The sequence below is a fragment of the Chaetura pelagica genome, unplaced genomic scaffold (assembly GCF_000747805.2).
Source record: "Chaetura pelagica isolate M959 unplaced genomic scaffold, ChaPel_1.0 scaffold159, whole genome shotgun sequence".
Classification (NCBI taxonomy): Eukaryota; Metazoa; Chordata; class Aves; order Apodiformes; family Apodidae; genus Chaetura; species Chaetura pelagica.
This window is the reverse complement of record NW_009954555.1, coordinates 1,828,614-1,846,549: the sequence shown is the minus strand read 5'-3', so window position 1 is coordinate 1,846,549 and position 17,936 is coordinate 1,828,614. Positions and strand designations below refer to the sequence as shown.

Below are 17,936 nucleotides of genomic sequence, written 5' to 3'. Positions count from 1 at the left end.
TTTACCCTGAAACTTGCACGTGCAAGTGTGCAACAAACTTGATCTAAGGTTAGATGGTGACCAATGTTGTACAGAAGCAAAGCACAGCAGAACTGGTAAAAATACTTAATCCTTCATTTAAAGTAGTGTTAGACTGATCTATTTGGAGTAGGTAGAACTCTGGTTTGCTTTTGGCATCTACTCCAGAATTGCCCAGGGTTTGTAAAGACACTAACTCATTGGGTGTTCTTTACATTTTCTTCTCTTATGTTGTGGATCCTCATCTCCTTTTTAGATTTTCCCTCAGAGGCCCTCAACTCTTTTTGATGATTCTTTTGGTGCATTTTCTGCTGATCAGGTTTGTGTATAAGTGCCATCCGGATTAGGTAGTTGCTTTAGTAATAGATGGTATTTATTTTTACCCATATAGGATTGATTAGGAGAAGTAAAACTCCTAACCTAGTCCTGTCTGCTTCTGTTCCTTCCTATCGTAGCACTTCAGTTTCATTAGTTCTCCTCCTAATAGCTCTGGTTGCTCTTGTGAAAATGTAGATGTAGATAGCAAATTTGAAGTTTTTGTTTGTTTTTTTAATAAAGACTTTACACTTCTGGAGTATCAGTATAACTCTAATCATATACTACTAGGACAGCATTGTGCTTTTACTAGCTGAGCTGTAAATAGAACTTTGTAAGGTACATTTTGTCCACGTCATGAATTAAAAGGTATTGTGCAATCATTGCTGTCTCTCTGGGTTGTGCCTCTGATGACAGGAAGCTCCTTGAAATAGGCTGTGGAAATTTAATTGCTTGTGCTGCCATCAGAGGTGGGAGCAGGGAAAATCCTTCAGCTCATGCTTGAGGAATGCTGTCCAAGAGAAGGCTGCAGACATAACTGTCTGGGCATGAGTATCTCAGAGTGAGTGAACAGCAGGTTTTGCTAGCATCATCTCTCAAGCAGTTGAGCTTTATTTCTTACAAAACTCTCTGTTGCCTGTGAAAGACCCACTGAGGCTTTGATTTAACTTGGTAAATGAACTTGGATGCTAAAACATTTATGCATGGGTTACATCACTGTTGTCAAAGTATCCGACTAGTACTAGCTATAGTGGTGTTGCAGCAGTTGACTGTGCCTGGGATTTGGTTTATCTCCATTTTTCTCTTGATTTAAGAGCTTTATACAGCTCCAAAAGTTGATCTGAATGCAGTGAAGAGCAATGACATAATGAGACATCTTCAGCTGGGGTTTCACGTGAAAAAGGCATCCTGTTGCTTCCCTCCTTTCTCTCTTCATAGTTAAGTCTTCCATTGGGCAATTGACAGTCCAGCTTCTTTATTCAAAGACAAATTTCATTGTGAACATCCAGTAATTTTTATACTTCTGTACACTGAGTGCTGTTAACATCTCTCAAAGCTTTTTGCAGCTAGAATATGTTGACAGAAGCAGTGTTTCCTAGGAATTGTAGCCATATTTATTACCTTTTGCTATATTTATTGTATTTGAGGATAACAAAGAGACAAGTGGCTTATCAACAGTTTGATTTCTCTTTTATCATCTGCTTTAATTCTGTTTAACCATTTTTGCATTTTCTTTTGTGCTTGTGCTTACTGCTGTCTCACTGGCTAGATTTTCACACCAAGGCCTTGTGACTTGTTTGCTGATTCCAATGGGGTTTTTTCACCAAAGAAGGTTGGTTTAGTAACTGTAGTGGATTTAAATTTAGCAGAATTTAGATTAAGAGTTTTTAGCTGTTCATATCAGAGAATGTTGATAGTTTTAGATTTTTCTTCTCAAGTTAACAGACTTTGCCAGATGATCACCTGACCTGTACTGCCCAAGAAAAGCCAAAGTTGATTCCACATCAGTTTCAAAATTTCACTGCAGTAACCTTTTCAGCTGTTGGAGTTTCCTTTTATAAGTTCTCAAAGACACCACAAGGAATTTCTTTTTTTCCAGCAGAAGCCTTGATTCCCTCTCTTTATTGATATTTCAGATAAATAAGCAGTCTGAGCTGTATTTCTGCTGCTTCTGTGTGATGCTTTTCAGTACTGCAAGAGGTTGTATTTTAAAAAATGCACTATGGAAGAACCTTGATACACTCAGCAAAACTGCTGCTTTCAGATACATCCTCCACAGCTGTGGGAAGAAACCTAAAAGTAGGTCCACAGTTCTTAATTAACTTTTCCTTTTTTTTTTCCCTTTCAGACTCCTCATCTTGTAAACCTTAATGAAGATCCACTCATGTCTGAATGTCTGCTTTACTACATCAAAGATGGTATTACTAGGTGAGGTTTGGTGCTAATATGCTCTGAAGTCTGCTTGCTTAAATCCCCAAGCTGGAGACGCCGTGAGTTTAAATAACAATTGTGCCTTGAAGCTATTCAAGTTGCAGGTACAAATAAAGCATGAGATTGCTGTAGGTGGAAAAAAGTACAGAAATGTATTTTTTATTAAAGTTGATTTTGTGCTTTAGAAGTAATGTGTGCAGTCACTCAGCTTTGTAAGAAGTTTGTTACTACACCTGGGTAGTAAAAGAAAACATTATATCCCTTTTAAGATACAGGAAGACTAAAGTAATAGAATTCCCTGAAAACACCTTTGGTATTTTGATGGGTGGAGGGTTAGAAACCATAGTAATTGATAAAAGCAACCAGAGTATGGATTCACTTTATTGTTGAAATAAACTGTTATCCATACCTGGCACAATGTATGTATTCTGCATTCACATGTATGAGATTAATTTTAATTGCCATTTTTGGAATTGAAAACAGATTTTATTCCAAAACTTGTTGTCTAGACATCTGGAAGAAGAGAGTTGGGTTTTGTTATCTGTGGAACCATGTTTGGTTGCTTAGTTTGTATATTTCTGAGGAGCAAATGAAGGAGAGTACACAAACAGGTGCAGTTATATGGTACTACTTTAATATGCATTGGACCTACCGAAAAGAGCATCAAACCTGTACAGAATTCAACATAGAATGAAGAGAATAGTTTGGAGCTTTATCATTATAAGTTTTTGAGCCTAGCTAGCTGACATCAGAAGTATGTAGAGTAGTAAGTACAGCAAGAAGTTCATAAAGAAGTTTTGCTGGAGGGAGAAGAAGAGTACACAAGAGGGAAAGAAACCAGAGGTCTTTAACATTTCAGTTCTGTGTTTTGAGAGAAAACTTCTCTTTTGTCAAGCTGTTATCCTCCAATTCCTGGTAAATCTGGTGAGTTATCTGCAACAGAGAGATAAGCAGCAGTTCTAACCTTTAAACTTGAAGGATAGTCTTAATAGTTTAGACTTTTTTCCTGGATATTCCTGGGATGTATTGTTGTGCACAGAATTGTAGCAAGTGTCTGATGTACTCTTGAAATATCTTCTGTTGGACCCAGGGTTGGCCAAGCTGATGCTGAGCGAAGGCAAGACATTGTATTGAGTGGGGCTCACATCAAAGAAGAACACTGTATCTTCAGAAGTGAGAGGAACAACAATGGTGAAGGTAAAAAAAATTACTTCTAGCAAAGTGTTGGTGCATCTTTCACTCCTCAGTTGATAGTTAACCAAGGGATGCTGGTATTGGAAAGGTTCTTTTACTTCAAGGAAACAGCTTTGAGTTGCTGTTTTCTTGAGTCTTAGGGGGAGAAAATAAAATTTGTTTCAGTGATAATAGCTTCAGATTGCAGGCTGCAGTTAGATTTTGATCTTGTTTAACTATAAACATGCAGATTCAAACAGAAAAAAATCATCATTTCCAACTGCAATGTGGAGATGTCAGAAGCATTGATTTTCTCATGGGGCTTTATTTCTATTTTAAAGAGCAGGGTATCAAGGAGTGCTTCAGTTGTATCTTTTTTTGGATGTTAGTAAGAAGATAGGCAGAAAATTAGAGGCCTCTAGGGTTTGCTCACTTGTGTTGCTGTGCAGTGCTCTCTAAAATCTCACTCATCAATTGTTTCCTTTCTAGTTATTGTTACTTTGGAGCCTTGTGAACGATCAGAAACTTATGTTAATGGCAAGAGAGTTGTGCAGCCTGTACAGCTGCGCTCAGGTAAGAAATATTAACATAGATGTTTTTGTAGACTCTTAGTTAAGAATTACCCATATGTGACATTTGCATCACAGGGAGAGAAAGCTGGGTGCTGTTCAAAGACAGGAGTGTTAATGTTTTGGAGTGTTAGCTTTTAAGGAGAGGTTGGGTCCATTCTTTTGGCAGCAGTTTGTTTTCTTCCATTCTTTGCTGCACTAGTTGTAAGTGAACTTCAGTGTTCACTGCCACACAGCATCCTGCTTGTCCTTCTGCTTACTCTGATATTATTCAAACACGTTTTTGCCCAAGCCTATTGCCCTTGGCAGTCTCAGTGAGACAGAGCAGACTGCCAGTTGCTGATGGAAAATTCCCAGTTCCTTGGCAGAGCTAAGATATGAGCCTCTGCAGGAGCACAACAGCTTTTGTTTGCTCTCATTACATTTCCCACTCAGTCTCCTACATTCCTTTAGAAAGGTATGTGGGTGAATTAGAAAGGAGGGAGTGACATCCATAAATTATGGGTCTTAACCTATCTCCTTCATGCTATGATGTTTTCTTTGTCCCTCCCTCATTTTTCTACTGGTAAAAACAACGAAAAAACAACCAACCAAAAAACCCCAAACATCTCTGAATTATTTGCATAAAATTTTAAGTGGGTGTGTCCATGAAACCAAGTGTACTGACTTGAGCAAGAGTTGTTGCTGTTCCATGCCTGCATGAGAGTCATCCTGAATACCGTGATGTTATCATTTAAGTAATTGTTTTAAAAAGTAGATACTTTTCCTTTTATTCTACATATAGATAACTGAGTTACTAGAAGAGCATAGACAGGTATCTGACATCTTTAAGCGCCTGTATTTCAATTATATATTGATAAGGACAACTTTGGTTACTTTGTTTATTTACTAGAATGCCTTTCTAAAATTTTAACTATGTTAATATTTCTGGAATAGCAGGGGCATTTTACTGTCTGTCATATTACACGTCTCAGGCTTTGTGAACATCTGATATCTCTTAAGAGTTAGCCAGAAGATTTAAATATTCTATTTTTTCAGATCTTTTAACATTAGTGTAAAAAAGTTATAAAATCCTTCCATAAATCCTATTGATTTGGACTCTGATAAAATCAATATGTGTAAACCACATTTTAAAGAGAAGTAAGCATCATGCATTCCAGTGTTTAAAGTTTGGCTTTTCCATGCTGAAAATTCTGCTGAAGTGACTCTTGCCCATGTTTAGGTTCTGTCACTGGCACAGAAGAATGGGATGTAGTGATGTGTTTTATTTGCTGCCAATCTCCAAGCTTATCCTTTAATTTTTTATAAACTCTGCTGGGATATTAGATTGGCCTCCTGAGAGTGATGTTCCCCTCTGTGAGCACTGCTTCTGTTCAAACTAAGCATTCTTCATTTTTTCTTATCACTTAGATAACTTGAATGTATACATAAATCCTTGCAGGGTAATCTTTTCTTGCTCTGTGACCTAACAGGATAAATGGGATGAATCATTCAGTGATTTCTTTCAATGATTTTGGAATCCTTGCCTGAAAGAGTTAATTTCTGTTCCTGTTTTTAGGAAATCGTATCATTATGGGTAAAAATCATGTCTTCAGATTCAACCATCCAGAGCAAGCACGAGCAGAAAGAGAGAAAACACCATCAGCTGAGACTCCCTCTGAGCCAGTTGACTGGACATTTGCTCAGAGAGAGCTTCTGGAAAAGCAGGGCATTGACATGAAGCAGGAGATGGAAAAAAGGTAACAAAATAACTCAAATTCTACCTGAAGCAAGGAGGAGTCAGCTGTAGGTTACTTGGGTGGTGTCTGTGCAAAACTTAAAGTTAGGTTTCGCCACACAGCATCTCTGCTACCTATTGTGAAAGCTCAGAAAGGTTCCTCATTGTTTTACTAAGGTGTTTACCTGCTCTACCTACCTCTTTTAAAAATCCCAGGTAAGCACCTGTCATAACCCTACAGCTCTTTGGTGAAGGGCATGAACTGCACCTCAGAAGTTTCACTTGTTAAGTACTATTATAGACAAATAATAGCTACTTTTAAATTTAATGACTTTTGCTCTCTTCACTGTAGTTCAGTGGGCTGTGCATGTGGCAGAATACCAAAATGAATACACTGACCTCTTTGGCTACTTCTGTTCTTTTGTTCACCTTCAGATTACAAGAAATGGAGATCTTGTATAAGAAGGAGAAGGAGGAAGCTGATCTGTTGTTGGAGCAGCAAAGGCTGGTATGTGTCCTTTCTTCAGATTAACTATACCTTTGGCAAACAGTAATTCCTGTCCTTGCTTATCTGAAAGTTTAGGAAACCTGCTTGGGTTGTCTGCACAATGCAGTTCTCCCCTTCCTTTCAAATACTTTATGTCCACAGTGAATTATTACCAGTGTGAGTAAGCTCCTTCATGTTAATTCAGAGATTGGAAAATGAAGTGGCTTTAATCAGTTCTTGTTGGGACAGGTTGAATTTCTTGCAACTTAACCTGAAGGAAGGGCATTTTTATGCTCTGTGTTTTTTGAAGTTCCTTTTCAGTAGTCTAAACATCTACTTCTTGGGATGTTAGCCTTTATTTTTGTCTTTGATCACCAGAACATACTAATTTTGTGCTGCCAAAGAGATTTCTAGAACATTGATACACTAGGTTTATTTTTTTGAATGATGTCTGAAAATGTTGCTGCATTGTGCATGTTTTAACCCTTCTCCCTCCCCCTGCATGGAGTTCCTTGTAAGGGTCTTAATGGTGCACATGTTGGTGGGGTTATGAGCAGGGAGCAGAGTGTAAAGAGCATGTTAACTCATTCAGAACAATGGGAGTTCCACAATTCCACCTGTTTCATAAATAGGAAGTCTGATAAGTGTGATAGAGGAAGACTTCAGTCTTCTCACATCAGATGTCTTCTGAAGTGCATTTTCTAAGAGAAATGCATGCAGTCTTCAAGCACCCTGTGAGTTTTAAGAAAAAGACAAAGTCCAGAAATAAAAACTAGATTTCCTTCAGAAACCTGAGTCTCCTGATGTTACTGTAATTATATTGGATTGTCTTTTAGCCAGAATGCAAATGTAGTTGTGCCTGAATTGTAATAAAAACTTCAAAATCCTGATTCATTTGTTTATAGTTTTAGTTTGAGACCACTGAAAACTGTGGGTTAAATTTATGCTGGGTTTTAAACTGCAAAGATCTTCCCGTTCTCCCAAAAGCAGAATGGAGCAAAGTACTGTGGCTTCTGTAGGTAGAACCTACATATTCTTTACAAATTTATTTTAAATACATAGACTTCTGCATCTCTGGTTATTTCATCACAAGGGATTGATTTCTTGGATAGAGAGGAGTTGTTGCAGACTTTGACCAAAAGCAAGACTTAGTTCAGAAAGGAAGTTAGGATGTGACAAGATGTGACTAATGTCATCTTTCATCTCTGCAATTGTTATAGTTAAAATCCGTGTAGCTGGAAGTGATAAGGCAAAAATCAGCTCAATGTGCACAGAAAAACAGGTTGAGTGTTGAGTGAGTTTTGGCTGTTTGTCAAAGGAAATGTAAGCAATGGGATTCCCTCCCTTAAATTTAGCTGACAGGCATAAGCTGAGCTATTGTATGAATTCAAGGGAATTGTGAGAAGTGGCTGTCTGGGGAGCTGGTTCAAAGGAGGCTGCATTTATAGTAAGTGTTGTGAAGGGAATTAGTTTCCCTGTATGCTTAAGACTAAGGGAAGGTTCTTGAGACAGGGTGTTGTCTAATGCTGTAAAAAGGTTGCTGAGTTCTTCAAGCTTTTTCTGTTCTTGCTGATTTCAATTAGTAGGCAAAGGTGGAAGACTGTCCTACATGCATTACCAGTGTAATTCCTGAAGGACACCTTTCCTAGCTGGTGGTATCATGAGATCATTGGTCTGTTAAGCAGTATCCTGCTTTTTGCCATGTTTAATGAGAATATTTCAGGTGACAGCAAAACTTCTTGACACATCTCATCACTTCTGTGTCACTGGATGCAGTCTGGAATGGACAGGATTAGTGCATTCATATGACATTATCTGAATAATGATTGGAAATTTAGGAATGCATTTAGCCTCTGCACCTTAAAAGCATTTACATTGCTGCGATATCAGGTTCCCTAACTTACTGCTGTGTAAGAATGATATTGAAATATAAATATTCTTCTAAATTGGAGTATGATCTTGGATATAAAAAGATGGCTGATCTGTTTAACAGAATGGCTTATTTTTGTGCTGAGATTCCAACCAATCTGGGTATTTATTTGTTAGATGTGCTATCCAAAAATGTAATAGCGCTTGTCTCCCCAGATTCACAACCAATATAAATTTGCCTTGTTAGTGTTATTAGGGAATAGAAGTAATCATTCTGCATTTTACAGATTGATTATGAAAATTTGTTTAACAGAGCTAAAATGATCTGCCTGGTTTTCTTGGTCCTAATTCCTTTGCAGTGACTACTTGATATTAGCATGTGGGGATACACCTATAGTGACTGGCCTGCTTAATGCCTCAGTGCACAAAGGGCAGTGACCATATAGTGTCTCTTCATCAGCTTTCCATAGGCAAGACATGCTTTACCTGTGGGTAGTAATATGGTTGTTTTGTAATCCAAAAGAATAATCCTCTGGAACTTGTGACTTTGAGTAGTTCATGTATTGCCATTCTGGACCAATGTGTAGATTGTACAGTGTCGACCTCTAGGGCATCTTTTGCTTCCACTGCAATATGCAGGTTGTCAGCTTGTTTCCTTAGGCCACAAATTTTGTCAGCTGTGAACTCACAAAGAGTTTGTTCTTCTTCTAAACCACTGCTTAGCTTGTATTTTGGCCTAAACTAGGAGAAGTCGGTTCTCCAGTTCTATCCTTCAGTATTTAAAAATACATAAGGTCACAAGAAGCTCAATGATGTGAATCTTGGGCTATGGAGCTTGTTGACCACGGGGCAGAACAGTATTTCTTTTACTCCTATCGTTTCTAAAACAAATTATGTTGTATTCCCAATTCTTTGTGGTCTTCTACCCAAAGCCTTAAGTCTAGGAACCTGTGGTTCTGAGTCTATAACCTGAGTTTCCTTTGGTTTAAGAAACACTGGCTGTTACTGTTCTTGATTTCTCATGTAGTATAGTTCTCTATATGGAAAACAAAGACTGTAGATAGAGGTTTGTTAGAGACCAATTGCTGTGTGTTGCTGATGTTTGGGTGACAGTAAGATGTAGGACTTTTTGTTGAAGAGATGTCTTAAATTAATAATACTTTAAAGAAAAGTAGGCTGACTTTAATTCCTGGTTGCAGTAAGCAATAATGGGTATCCTTACCTTCTGGTGGCAGTATACCTGAACAGACATTCCTAGCATATGGAAATCTGAAGCACTGCTCATTAAAATTCATTTAGCAAAAGGTGGAAAACCTGTAATAAAGAAGCAAAACACTCAAAAGAATTCTTTAGCAAGTGTGTGGAAGCTCTAGGGTTTGAGAAGAGGACAAATCAAGGATATCAAATAGAGAATTCGTATTAAAACAATTAAAATAAAATCATTACTGCTACATTCTTCTGAAACTCGCTCTTCGGACAAACAAGACCATTAATGATTTTTTTCTTTCAACTAAGCAACAAAGTGACAAATGGGGAAATAAACCCAAACTACAACCCACCTGAAACTCTGGTTCTGGATATCCTTTTAGCTTGTAGCAAGTCTTGGAGTATGAACCACTGTCTTCACCTGTCATAGTGGCACTTACAGTCCTTTTAACATTGAACCTTTCAGCTGCTTCTGTTTCATTTTTTCTTATCGTCTAACACTTCTCTGGCTGCTGTTGTAGTGAATTGGATTCTAAACTTGAGCATCCCTGCAACTACGTGCAACGTTACTAACCAGTGTTAACCCAACTTACTCTGGCTGCTCTTGACATCTTCTATGATGGCTGTTGTGTTCGCCTACCTGGGGAGGATTTGCTGAAAGAAGCAACAGCAGTCACCAAGGCAAATGTGTGTGGCGGGAATTTGCATGTCTGTAGCATGTGTGAAGTGCAGTTTACACTTGGATTTTAATTTTTTTTAAATCAGGAACTTGGTTTTAGTTGATCTGTTTAAAGATCTTGGAAAGGATTGGGAGGGAGGAGTTTAGGTTATCTGCTCTTTTGAAATTACAGGATTTAAAATACAATGTAAATCTTTTATTAGTGAAGAGCTCCAATTTTGACAGTTCATGACTCTGGAAGATACATTTGAATGTCCTAACCCTCAGTTGTCAGGGACTTCTTATCACTTGTTCTGTTTTGATTTTTGATTTAGTTTTCTTTGCCTGCTACTTCTTGTTTAGCTTTTCCATTTTCTTACAATTTTAATTTTGGTTATTTTGGGGCCACTTCTTGATTTTTGTTTTTCCAAAGGATGCAGACTCTGATAGTGGGGATGATTCGGACAAGAGATCGTGTGAGGAGAGTTGGAGACTGATCACTTCCCTGAGAGAGAAGCTTCCCCCCAGCAAGCTCCAAACCATTGTAAAAAAGTGTGGCCTCCCCAGCAGTGGGAAGAAACGAGAGCCTATTAAAATGTACCAGATACCCCAACGTCGACGCCTTAGCAAAGACTCCAAATGGGTTACCATCTCAGACCTAAAGATTCAGGCTGTGAAAGAGATATGCTATGAGGTAGCACTCAATGACTTCAGGCACACTAGGCAGGAGATTGAGGCTTTGGCCATTGTTAAAATGAAAGAGCTTTGTGCCATGTATGGGAAAAAAGATCCCAATGAGCGTGAATCGTGGCGAGCTGTTGCTCGGGATGTCTGGGATACAGTAGGAGTTGGAGATGAGAAAATTGAAGATGTTATGGCCAATGGTAAAGGAATAACTGACGTGGATGACCTTAAGGTGCATATAGACAAATTGGAAGATATTTTGCAAGAAGTGAAGAAGCAGAACAACATGAAGGATGAAGAGATAAAGGTTCTTAGAAATAAGATGTTAAAAATGGAGAAGGTTTTACCTCTGATAGGGTCTCCAGAGAAAGCCCAGTCAACTGGAGCTAATGCTAAGTCTCCAAACTCTGCCACTGGGCTGGATGTGGATAAGAAGCCCACAGATGACTTAAAAAGAAGCGAGAATGATGATCTTGCTAAAGAGGAGCGTGTTTCTCAGTTAATGGCAGGTGATCCAGCTTTCAGACGTGGGCGATTACGTTGGATGAGGCAAGAACAGATTCGATTTAAAAACCTGCAGCAGCAGGAAATAGCGAAACAGCTTCGTCGGCAAAACATGCCCCACAGATTTATCCCACCTGAAAATCGCAAGCCCCGCTTCCCTTTCAAAAGCAATCCCAAACACAGGAACTCGTGGAGTCCAGGCACCCATATAATTATCACAGAGGATGAAGTGATAGAGGTTAGAATTCCAAAAGAAGACGATAAGAACAAAGATGAAAACAAAGAGAAAGAAAGCAGAGCTGCTTCTAAAGACCCTCAGCAGCTGTGGAATCTCTATGGCCCCCAGAGGGGTCAAGATAATATCCAAATTAACAGGCAGCAGTTGAACACCCAGCCCCAGCCCAGCAATCAGCAGCAGCCGTCGCCTCAGCTGCGCTGGAGAAGCAACTCCCTCAATAGCGGCTCTCAGAAAGGCCTGCGGCGCCAGGCCTCGGGCTCCTCGGAATCCTTGCACTCCTACAGCGGGCAGCAGAACCCAGACCTGCAGACTTTCCAGCAAAAACGCCACATCCACCAGCACCGACAGCCCTACTGCAACCACAGCCAGGCAGGGGGTGCGGAGGGCGCTGCAGCCAACGCCCACCCCAAACAGACTGACCGGCTCAACCACTATAACCAGTTTGTGACGCCCCCGCGGATGAGGCGCCAGTTCTCAGCACCCAACCTCAAAGCGGGCAGAGAAACTACAGTATGATTAGTTGGCCAAGAGTAGTCTGGGGGAGGAGGGAAGTGGGGGCAAATCTGGCTTATTATTAAGAACCAGCCAGAGTTTGCTGATGTATTTGGGTTTTGTTTGGCCAGGTAGAATTTGAGTAGTTGGACACACACAGACAAGGTACCGGCCCTTCAGCCCGCTCAGTTTGCATGTGACTTTTGAAGTTTTAACAATGTTGATTGGAAGAACATTCTGAAAAAAATTGTAAGAACTTTATTTGTAGAGTAGGAGACTTGGAGGGAGGGACGCAGAGGGGAGAACCCCCCTGCTAGCTCATTTACCAGGTGTTTTGTTTTTTTTTTGTTTTTTTTTTGGTGTGTGTCTTGGAGTATTTTTCTAATGCTGAAAATATTGTCTGAAACTTACAAAGTGCTACTTCCTCCTGTGTTTTATGTAGACAATCAAAAGAGGAATTTAGTTTATAGCATTGAATGTTTCTTGTGACCTTTTCTTAGCAATAAGGAAACTGACCATCTTTTTTTAAATTGATCTGGCTCTTCAGAACAATATTTTCTGCTTTTAACTAAAATTCTTTAATAATGATAATAATAATCTATAAACCAAAAGTTGTTGGCTGACAAGATATGTGGCTTTTTTTAATCAAGAAATTAAGAAGCGCTACTAGGTCACAACAGTCCTACTCCCTCAGTAGGAATGTCTTCTCTCCTTCTGCTTAAGTTCATAATTATTGGTATGAAATTGCTGTGACAGTTAAACCTGGCTGAATGGAATTTTATATCAGAATATATATATATTGATGAAGCAATACTTTTGGAATAAGCTTTTTCTAATTCCCAGTGTATCTCTAAATATAATAGTTTTTATACAGAGATTGTGGAAAGGAACTAGGATTTTTCAACACTCTGGTGCAGGAAGAAGCCTGGAAAAGCTAATTCTTTTTATGTTTTCAGCTTTCTTGGCCATGAGTCTGGGAGATGTTCTTGAAATAGCTTTTGCTTTTTTTTCTTTTGTGAAGACTTATAGATTACTACTTCGAATTGGCTGAATTCTCAAACACAGGAGAATGGAACTGTTTCATCTTAATGTGATACCTCATGTTAGTGCCTCTGGTCTTGGATTGAAGGCCTGATTCAAGACTTGTGTAATATAGGAAAAGGTCACTTGAAGGAGAAAATAAGATTCCTTTTCCTTCTCGCCACACTCAAAATGCAAGCTAAAATGTTTAATATCTCTTTTGATCTGAAGAGATCTGTACTTGCAGGTGATTTACTATAAAAACAAATGCTTGCAATCTCTGCTTCAGATTGTTTAAAACAAATAACAGAAAAACTAATGATTCAGGAATAGGCTTTAGGACCTTGGAGTATTATTTCAATTGGAGAGTCCCGATTTTAGTTGTATGTGCAAAACCAAACTGGACTTCTAAAAATTGGCGTATTTAAGTGTAAGCCAATCTAAAGCTTTGAGGACTTATTTTACTTTAAAATTTAACTTGAATGCAACTTGAAAACCAGAATTGGCTACTGTACCACATTTGGTAAGATAGGTCCACTTTGTGGTGTATCCATATAGTTAAACGGTTTGTGCTGTTTTGCACAAATATCTTTAATTTACCTAAGGTTGCTTATTTTTTATAAAATATCAGCCCTGCTGGTAATTGTTAACTTCTGCATGTTTCAGCAGAGCTGTAGATGAGTAGGAAGTGCCTCAAGCTTACTTTCCATCTTATTTTTGTTTCCTGTCCTACTTCCTCTGCACACACTTGAACAAAGGAAATAAAGCATCATGTCCAAAAGGTCTTGATTCTAAAAGAAAAGAAGCCTTGTAGATGAGCAAAACTTTCTTTGAGCTTGAGTCAGAATTGCAAAATGAGTTTTGGGCTGCAAATAATATTTTGCTGTTGCCTTTATTTTAGAATCCTGTTTTAGTAGTACATTGCACTTTGTTGTTGTGCATATCAAGAGTAACGAGTTCTTCCACATCCTCAAGAACGTTTGGACTCTCTTAAAAGTGTGTGTTTGGGAAAATCCTCTCAATTCTGTAGGGATTTGTGAGCCAGATGGAGTTAGTTTGGGATAGGTTGGGAGAGAAGACCAAACCTGTTTATTTTGTGCCCCATTTTTGTTGAGGACTGTGGCTGCCTGTGTGAAATCACCACGTGATTGAACATGGAGGAATTTTTAAGTCCGTGCAACTATATGTACTGACATGAGATTAAAAACCCCTGCTACTTGATATTTTAATGCTAGACACTAAAAAGTTTTTTGCCAACTTATTTCAGCTTAAAAATCAGAGAGCAAATACCTGTAAATGCCTGGGTGGTGGTGGTGATGAGGAACAATAGGTTACCACCAGTCTGTCTTGCCCCACTGGTTTAGTTCAGCGCTAGAAAAACAACCCTGCTTATTCTGCTGTTTTATGATTTGACAAAGAAGAAAAAGGATAGTCAATGTCAGAATGGAGTCCAGTCTGCTCAGAGGAAGCAGCTTTTTTCCTGGCTTTTAGGAGGATATTACAGAAATGAAACTTGAAAAATAATTTTTGAAAAATCCTATAAAAATAATGACCCACTTCAGAACTGAATGCAATTTACAGTGTCGTGTCTCATCTGACAAAGGAAGCAATGTGAGAACCTGTGGATCTCCTTGCAGCTTTCAGAAACGCACACTTCTCACTCCAAATTCTGTATCAGTGGAGCTAAGGAGCAGTAACTCAGCTGCTTCCACAGAAGACTGTGGGAAAAGGCTTTCAGGTTAATGGAAATGTGGCATTCATGATAGGAATGCTGGCTCAGTAAGCTTAATTGCCATTTCTAAGTGCTGATGTGCTGGGTGCTTTGTCAGCTGGCTTGTATCCACCTGTACCTTAGTGAAGATTTCTTAAATATCCTTTAGTTCTCACTAGGGACGTGTGGATTTGGGGGGATGGGGGGGGCGGGAAATGCATGACACTAACACTCCTCTGATTGACTTCAACATCCACTCTCAATCAATCTGAACTTAGGGATCTGTCAAATTAGAGGATGCTATTTTTATCAGTACATTCAGCATAGTTTCAGTATCCCCCTCACTGTCTGTCCTTTATCCTTTATATGTTGAAATGTATTCTTTATCCTTTAAATGTTGAAATTTGACTTGGATACTTCCCATTGAACCACTTCAGGAGCTGCAACATGAGAAATCTATGCTGTGTGCCTATTTGTACTGTAAACAAAGCAGTGAGCTGCCTTTGAATTAAATGGGATTTTCAGATCTGTCCATTGTTTAAGAAAAAAACAAGTTTTGGATTGTCTTAAGAGCAAGCATCTGCCTTGTGAGAAGCAGAACTGGTTTGTATTGTAACATGTGCTCTTTCAATAAACGATGAAATACTCTTGTAAGTGTCAGACTTGTCTCAGTGAAATGGAAATGAAACTTGATTGCAGGCTTGTCCTGACTTTATTTTTTTTTTTGTCTTGGGGTTGGTATTGTTCTAGCAGAGTTAAAAAGGTTCCTTTAATTGTTCCTCAGTCTGATTCTTGTAATCCACCCAGGTTTTCCTGCTGTTATGTGACAAGCAGCCTATGCAGGTTAGTGTCTGCTGTCACAGGGAAAAAAAAAAGCTTTTTATAGTGCAAGAGAATACAAGGCATATTGTACCATCTTGTGTGTTGTTTATCTAAATTCTGGAAGAAGATACAGAGCTGGCTCCTCTCCATTTGTTTGCTCATTGAAGAGAAAGGAAGCTAACTTTTGTGTATCTCAAATACAGGAGGGAACCACATACACTACAGTACCTTTGCAGACATCATGTAGATCCAAAGAATCTTAAGAAAACCTTTGATTTTTGTGGCTTTAGATATTTCCATGCCCCCAGGCAAAAGAAACTTTGCATTGTTTCTCCCTATTTATGGATCTAATGATTCCAACTAGTCTGAAGCTGGACAACAATATGCATTGGGTTCCAGGGAGTCTAGGACATGGACCTTCAGGGCAGCTTCAAAATGCAGGTTTTTTCTTTTCTAGCAGTTGAGGCACCGTTACGTTGATAGTAACAATTATGTGTGTATTATCACTTCTCACATCTGGAAATGTTCACCTGGAGAACTGACCAATCTCAGCAGAGCGAACCAGCCCCGTTTACAGTGCAGTCACTGCACCTTCTGTGTGAACCAACCTGAAATTCATCCTTCATCTATTGCTCAGTGCCAGTTATTTTAAAATACTAGCATAGTACCAGGTGCCGTGGGAGGCAGTGTTAGGCCTGTTTTTCTGCTCAAGGAAACCATGTGTTTCTCTTTTTGTCAGCATGGGAAAATAAACTCCAATTCTTTTACTTAGTTTTACATGTAAAATGTCTGCTGATATGAAGCATTTATTTCTATATGTAAGTAAATGTAGCCAAGATATGTTTACCTAGCTCTCAAGGTTGGAAATAGAGAAGACAGGAAGCAGGTGTTTCAATGAACCTTATGTGCCTGGGTGTTTCATGCTGTAATGAGAATTTTCACAGTGGAATGAATGCTCCTGATTTTTGACCATTCCCTCTGCAGGTTTTCAGTTTCTCCAAAATAATCTGATCAAAGATTTTACTTGAACCTATTTGAAGAGCTTTTCATTTCTACAATATAGCTGCTCAAAATTACACCCTCACATTATCTACCTCAGACTACAGGGAAAGAAATTGTTCTCCCTTCAAATGTAATAGCAATATCTATGTGTATGGAGGGGAGAAGATCACAGAGAATGCCTTAATGTTTACAAATTTTGAAGAGGATACTGGGTATTTCAGAACTGTTGATAAGTGTGAAACTATCTCATTGAGTCTAAAATAGGTTTTTGGTGAATCATTGAGAATTTCAGAAGGAATATTCAAAAGAAAGGATATATGTTTGTTTTGCCTGTAGTTCTTTAGCTGCTAAGGCTTACTTAAAATGTAAATACGTAGCCATCTTTGAGTGGAGCAAATACTAATGAACAAGTGACATTTTAGCTAAATAAAAATTTAAGAGGAAATTAGAAAATTAACACTCAGTCCTTGTACAAAGAGCATGTATCTTTAATAATTCAGTTTTCTCTCTCTAAAGATCATGGGTATTGAATTCATGGTACTGAAAATTCTGCACTTTGAGGTAGTTGTTCCAAGACCACAGCTATTGGTTTTTAATGCTACCTCCAGGAAATCTTACTTACAAACTTAAAAGGAACATACTTCAGATTTTTTTCCTTTCCAAATACCATCTGAAGGTCTTTCTGACTGGTGTTAAATTTGATACAATCACATTGTGACAGTGTTAAGTTCTGTACGCACTGTACAAGAACAAATTATTGTAGCTGTTCAGGTGGGGTGGTTGAACAGAATGGGAGGAAAGTGCAAAGCTTCCCTTGTGTAGCTTTTAGGCTTGAGAATGCAATTTTGCAAACAGTGCCTTGGAGAGGAGTTCTAGGATTTGGGGCTGTGGAAGGGAGAAGGTTGGAATGCAAGATAAGTGGCTTCAAGAATCCACCTTAAGAACTCTAGTACTATTAGTGAATTGTTGTTGCAACCCTTGTATCAAAATCTTGAGAAGTCAGTTTAATTTGTGTAATATATGCCAAAGCATTAGCTTCAAAAAATAAAGATACAGGAGTGAGGTAGGCTCAGAGACCAGAGGAGCAAAGGAACACAGTGACTGTCTATTCTACATATACTGGATTTGTATTTGTTTTACCAGCAAATAATAAATAGGTCATTAGGTCTTAGGAGCATTTATTTCAAGGCACAACTGTGCTGAACAGGAAGAAAATGCTCTTACACCAGAAGGTGTTGTTGAAGTGCTCCCTGTGAGGAAACCTCTGCACAGACTTTTCTTAAAAGGGCAATGGTATTTTTTTTATCTTCTGATATATTTAATACACACATGAGAGAATGATACTTAATTCCAACAGGAAAATCCTATTGAAAGCAAAATGTCTTTTTTTTAATAAAATCTGAAGTGAAATTTTCTTGTATCAAAAGGCAAATCAGTGGTTCTGTTAATCCTTCTGTTTGAGAAAATGAAGGTGAATAATTGTCCCCTTTTACATTTATTTCTGTACTTTTCCCTATTT

At 38.6% G+C, this 17,936-nt stretch overlaps 1 protein-coding gene across 2 annotated transcripts in view; it reads left to right on the top strand.

Annotated features, from left to right (window-relative positions):
- KIF1B (kinesin family member 1B) overlaps positions 1–17,936 on the top strand; it is a 94,344-nt gene that overhangs the window by 46,529 nt on the left and 29,879 nt on the right. Inside the window, exons 20-21 of one of the 2 annotated variants that reach the window (XM_010005143.1) lie at positions 10,462–10,498; positions 14,561–14,620. In XM_010005143.1, coding sequence (XP_010003445.1) covers positions 10,462–10,498; positions 14,561–14,620 — 97 coding nt within the window. Of the gene's footprint in view, positions 1–10,377; positions 11,887–14,560; positions 14,621–17,936 lie in introns of those variants that run through there. The other variant, XM_010005144.1, reaches the window with a different exon arrangement.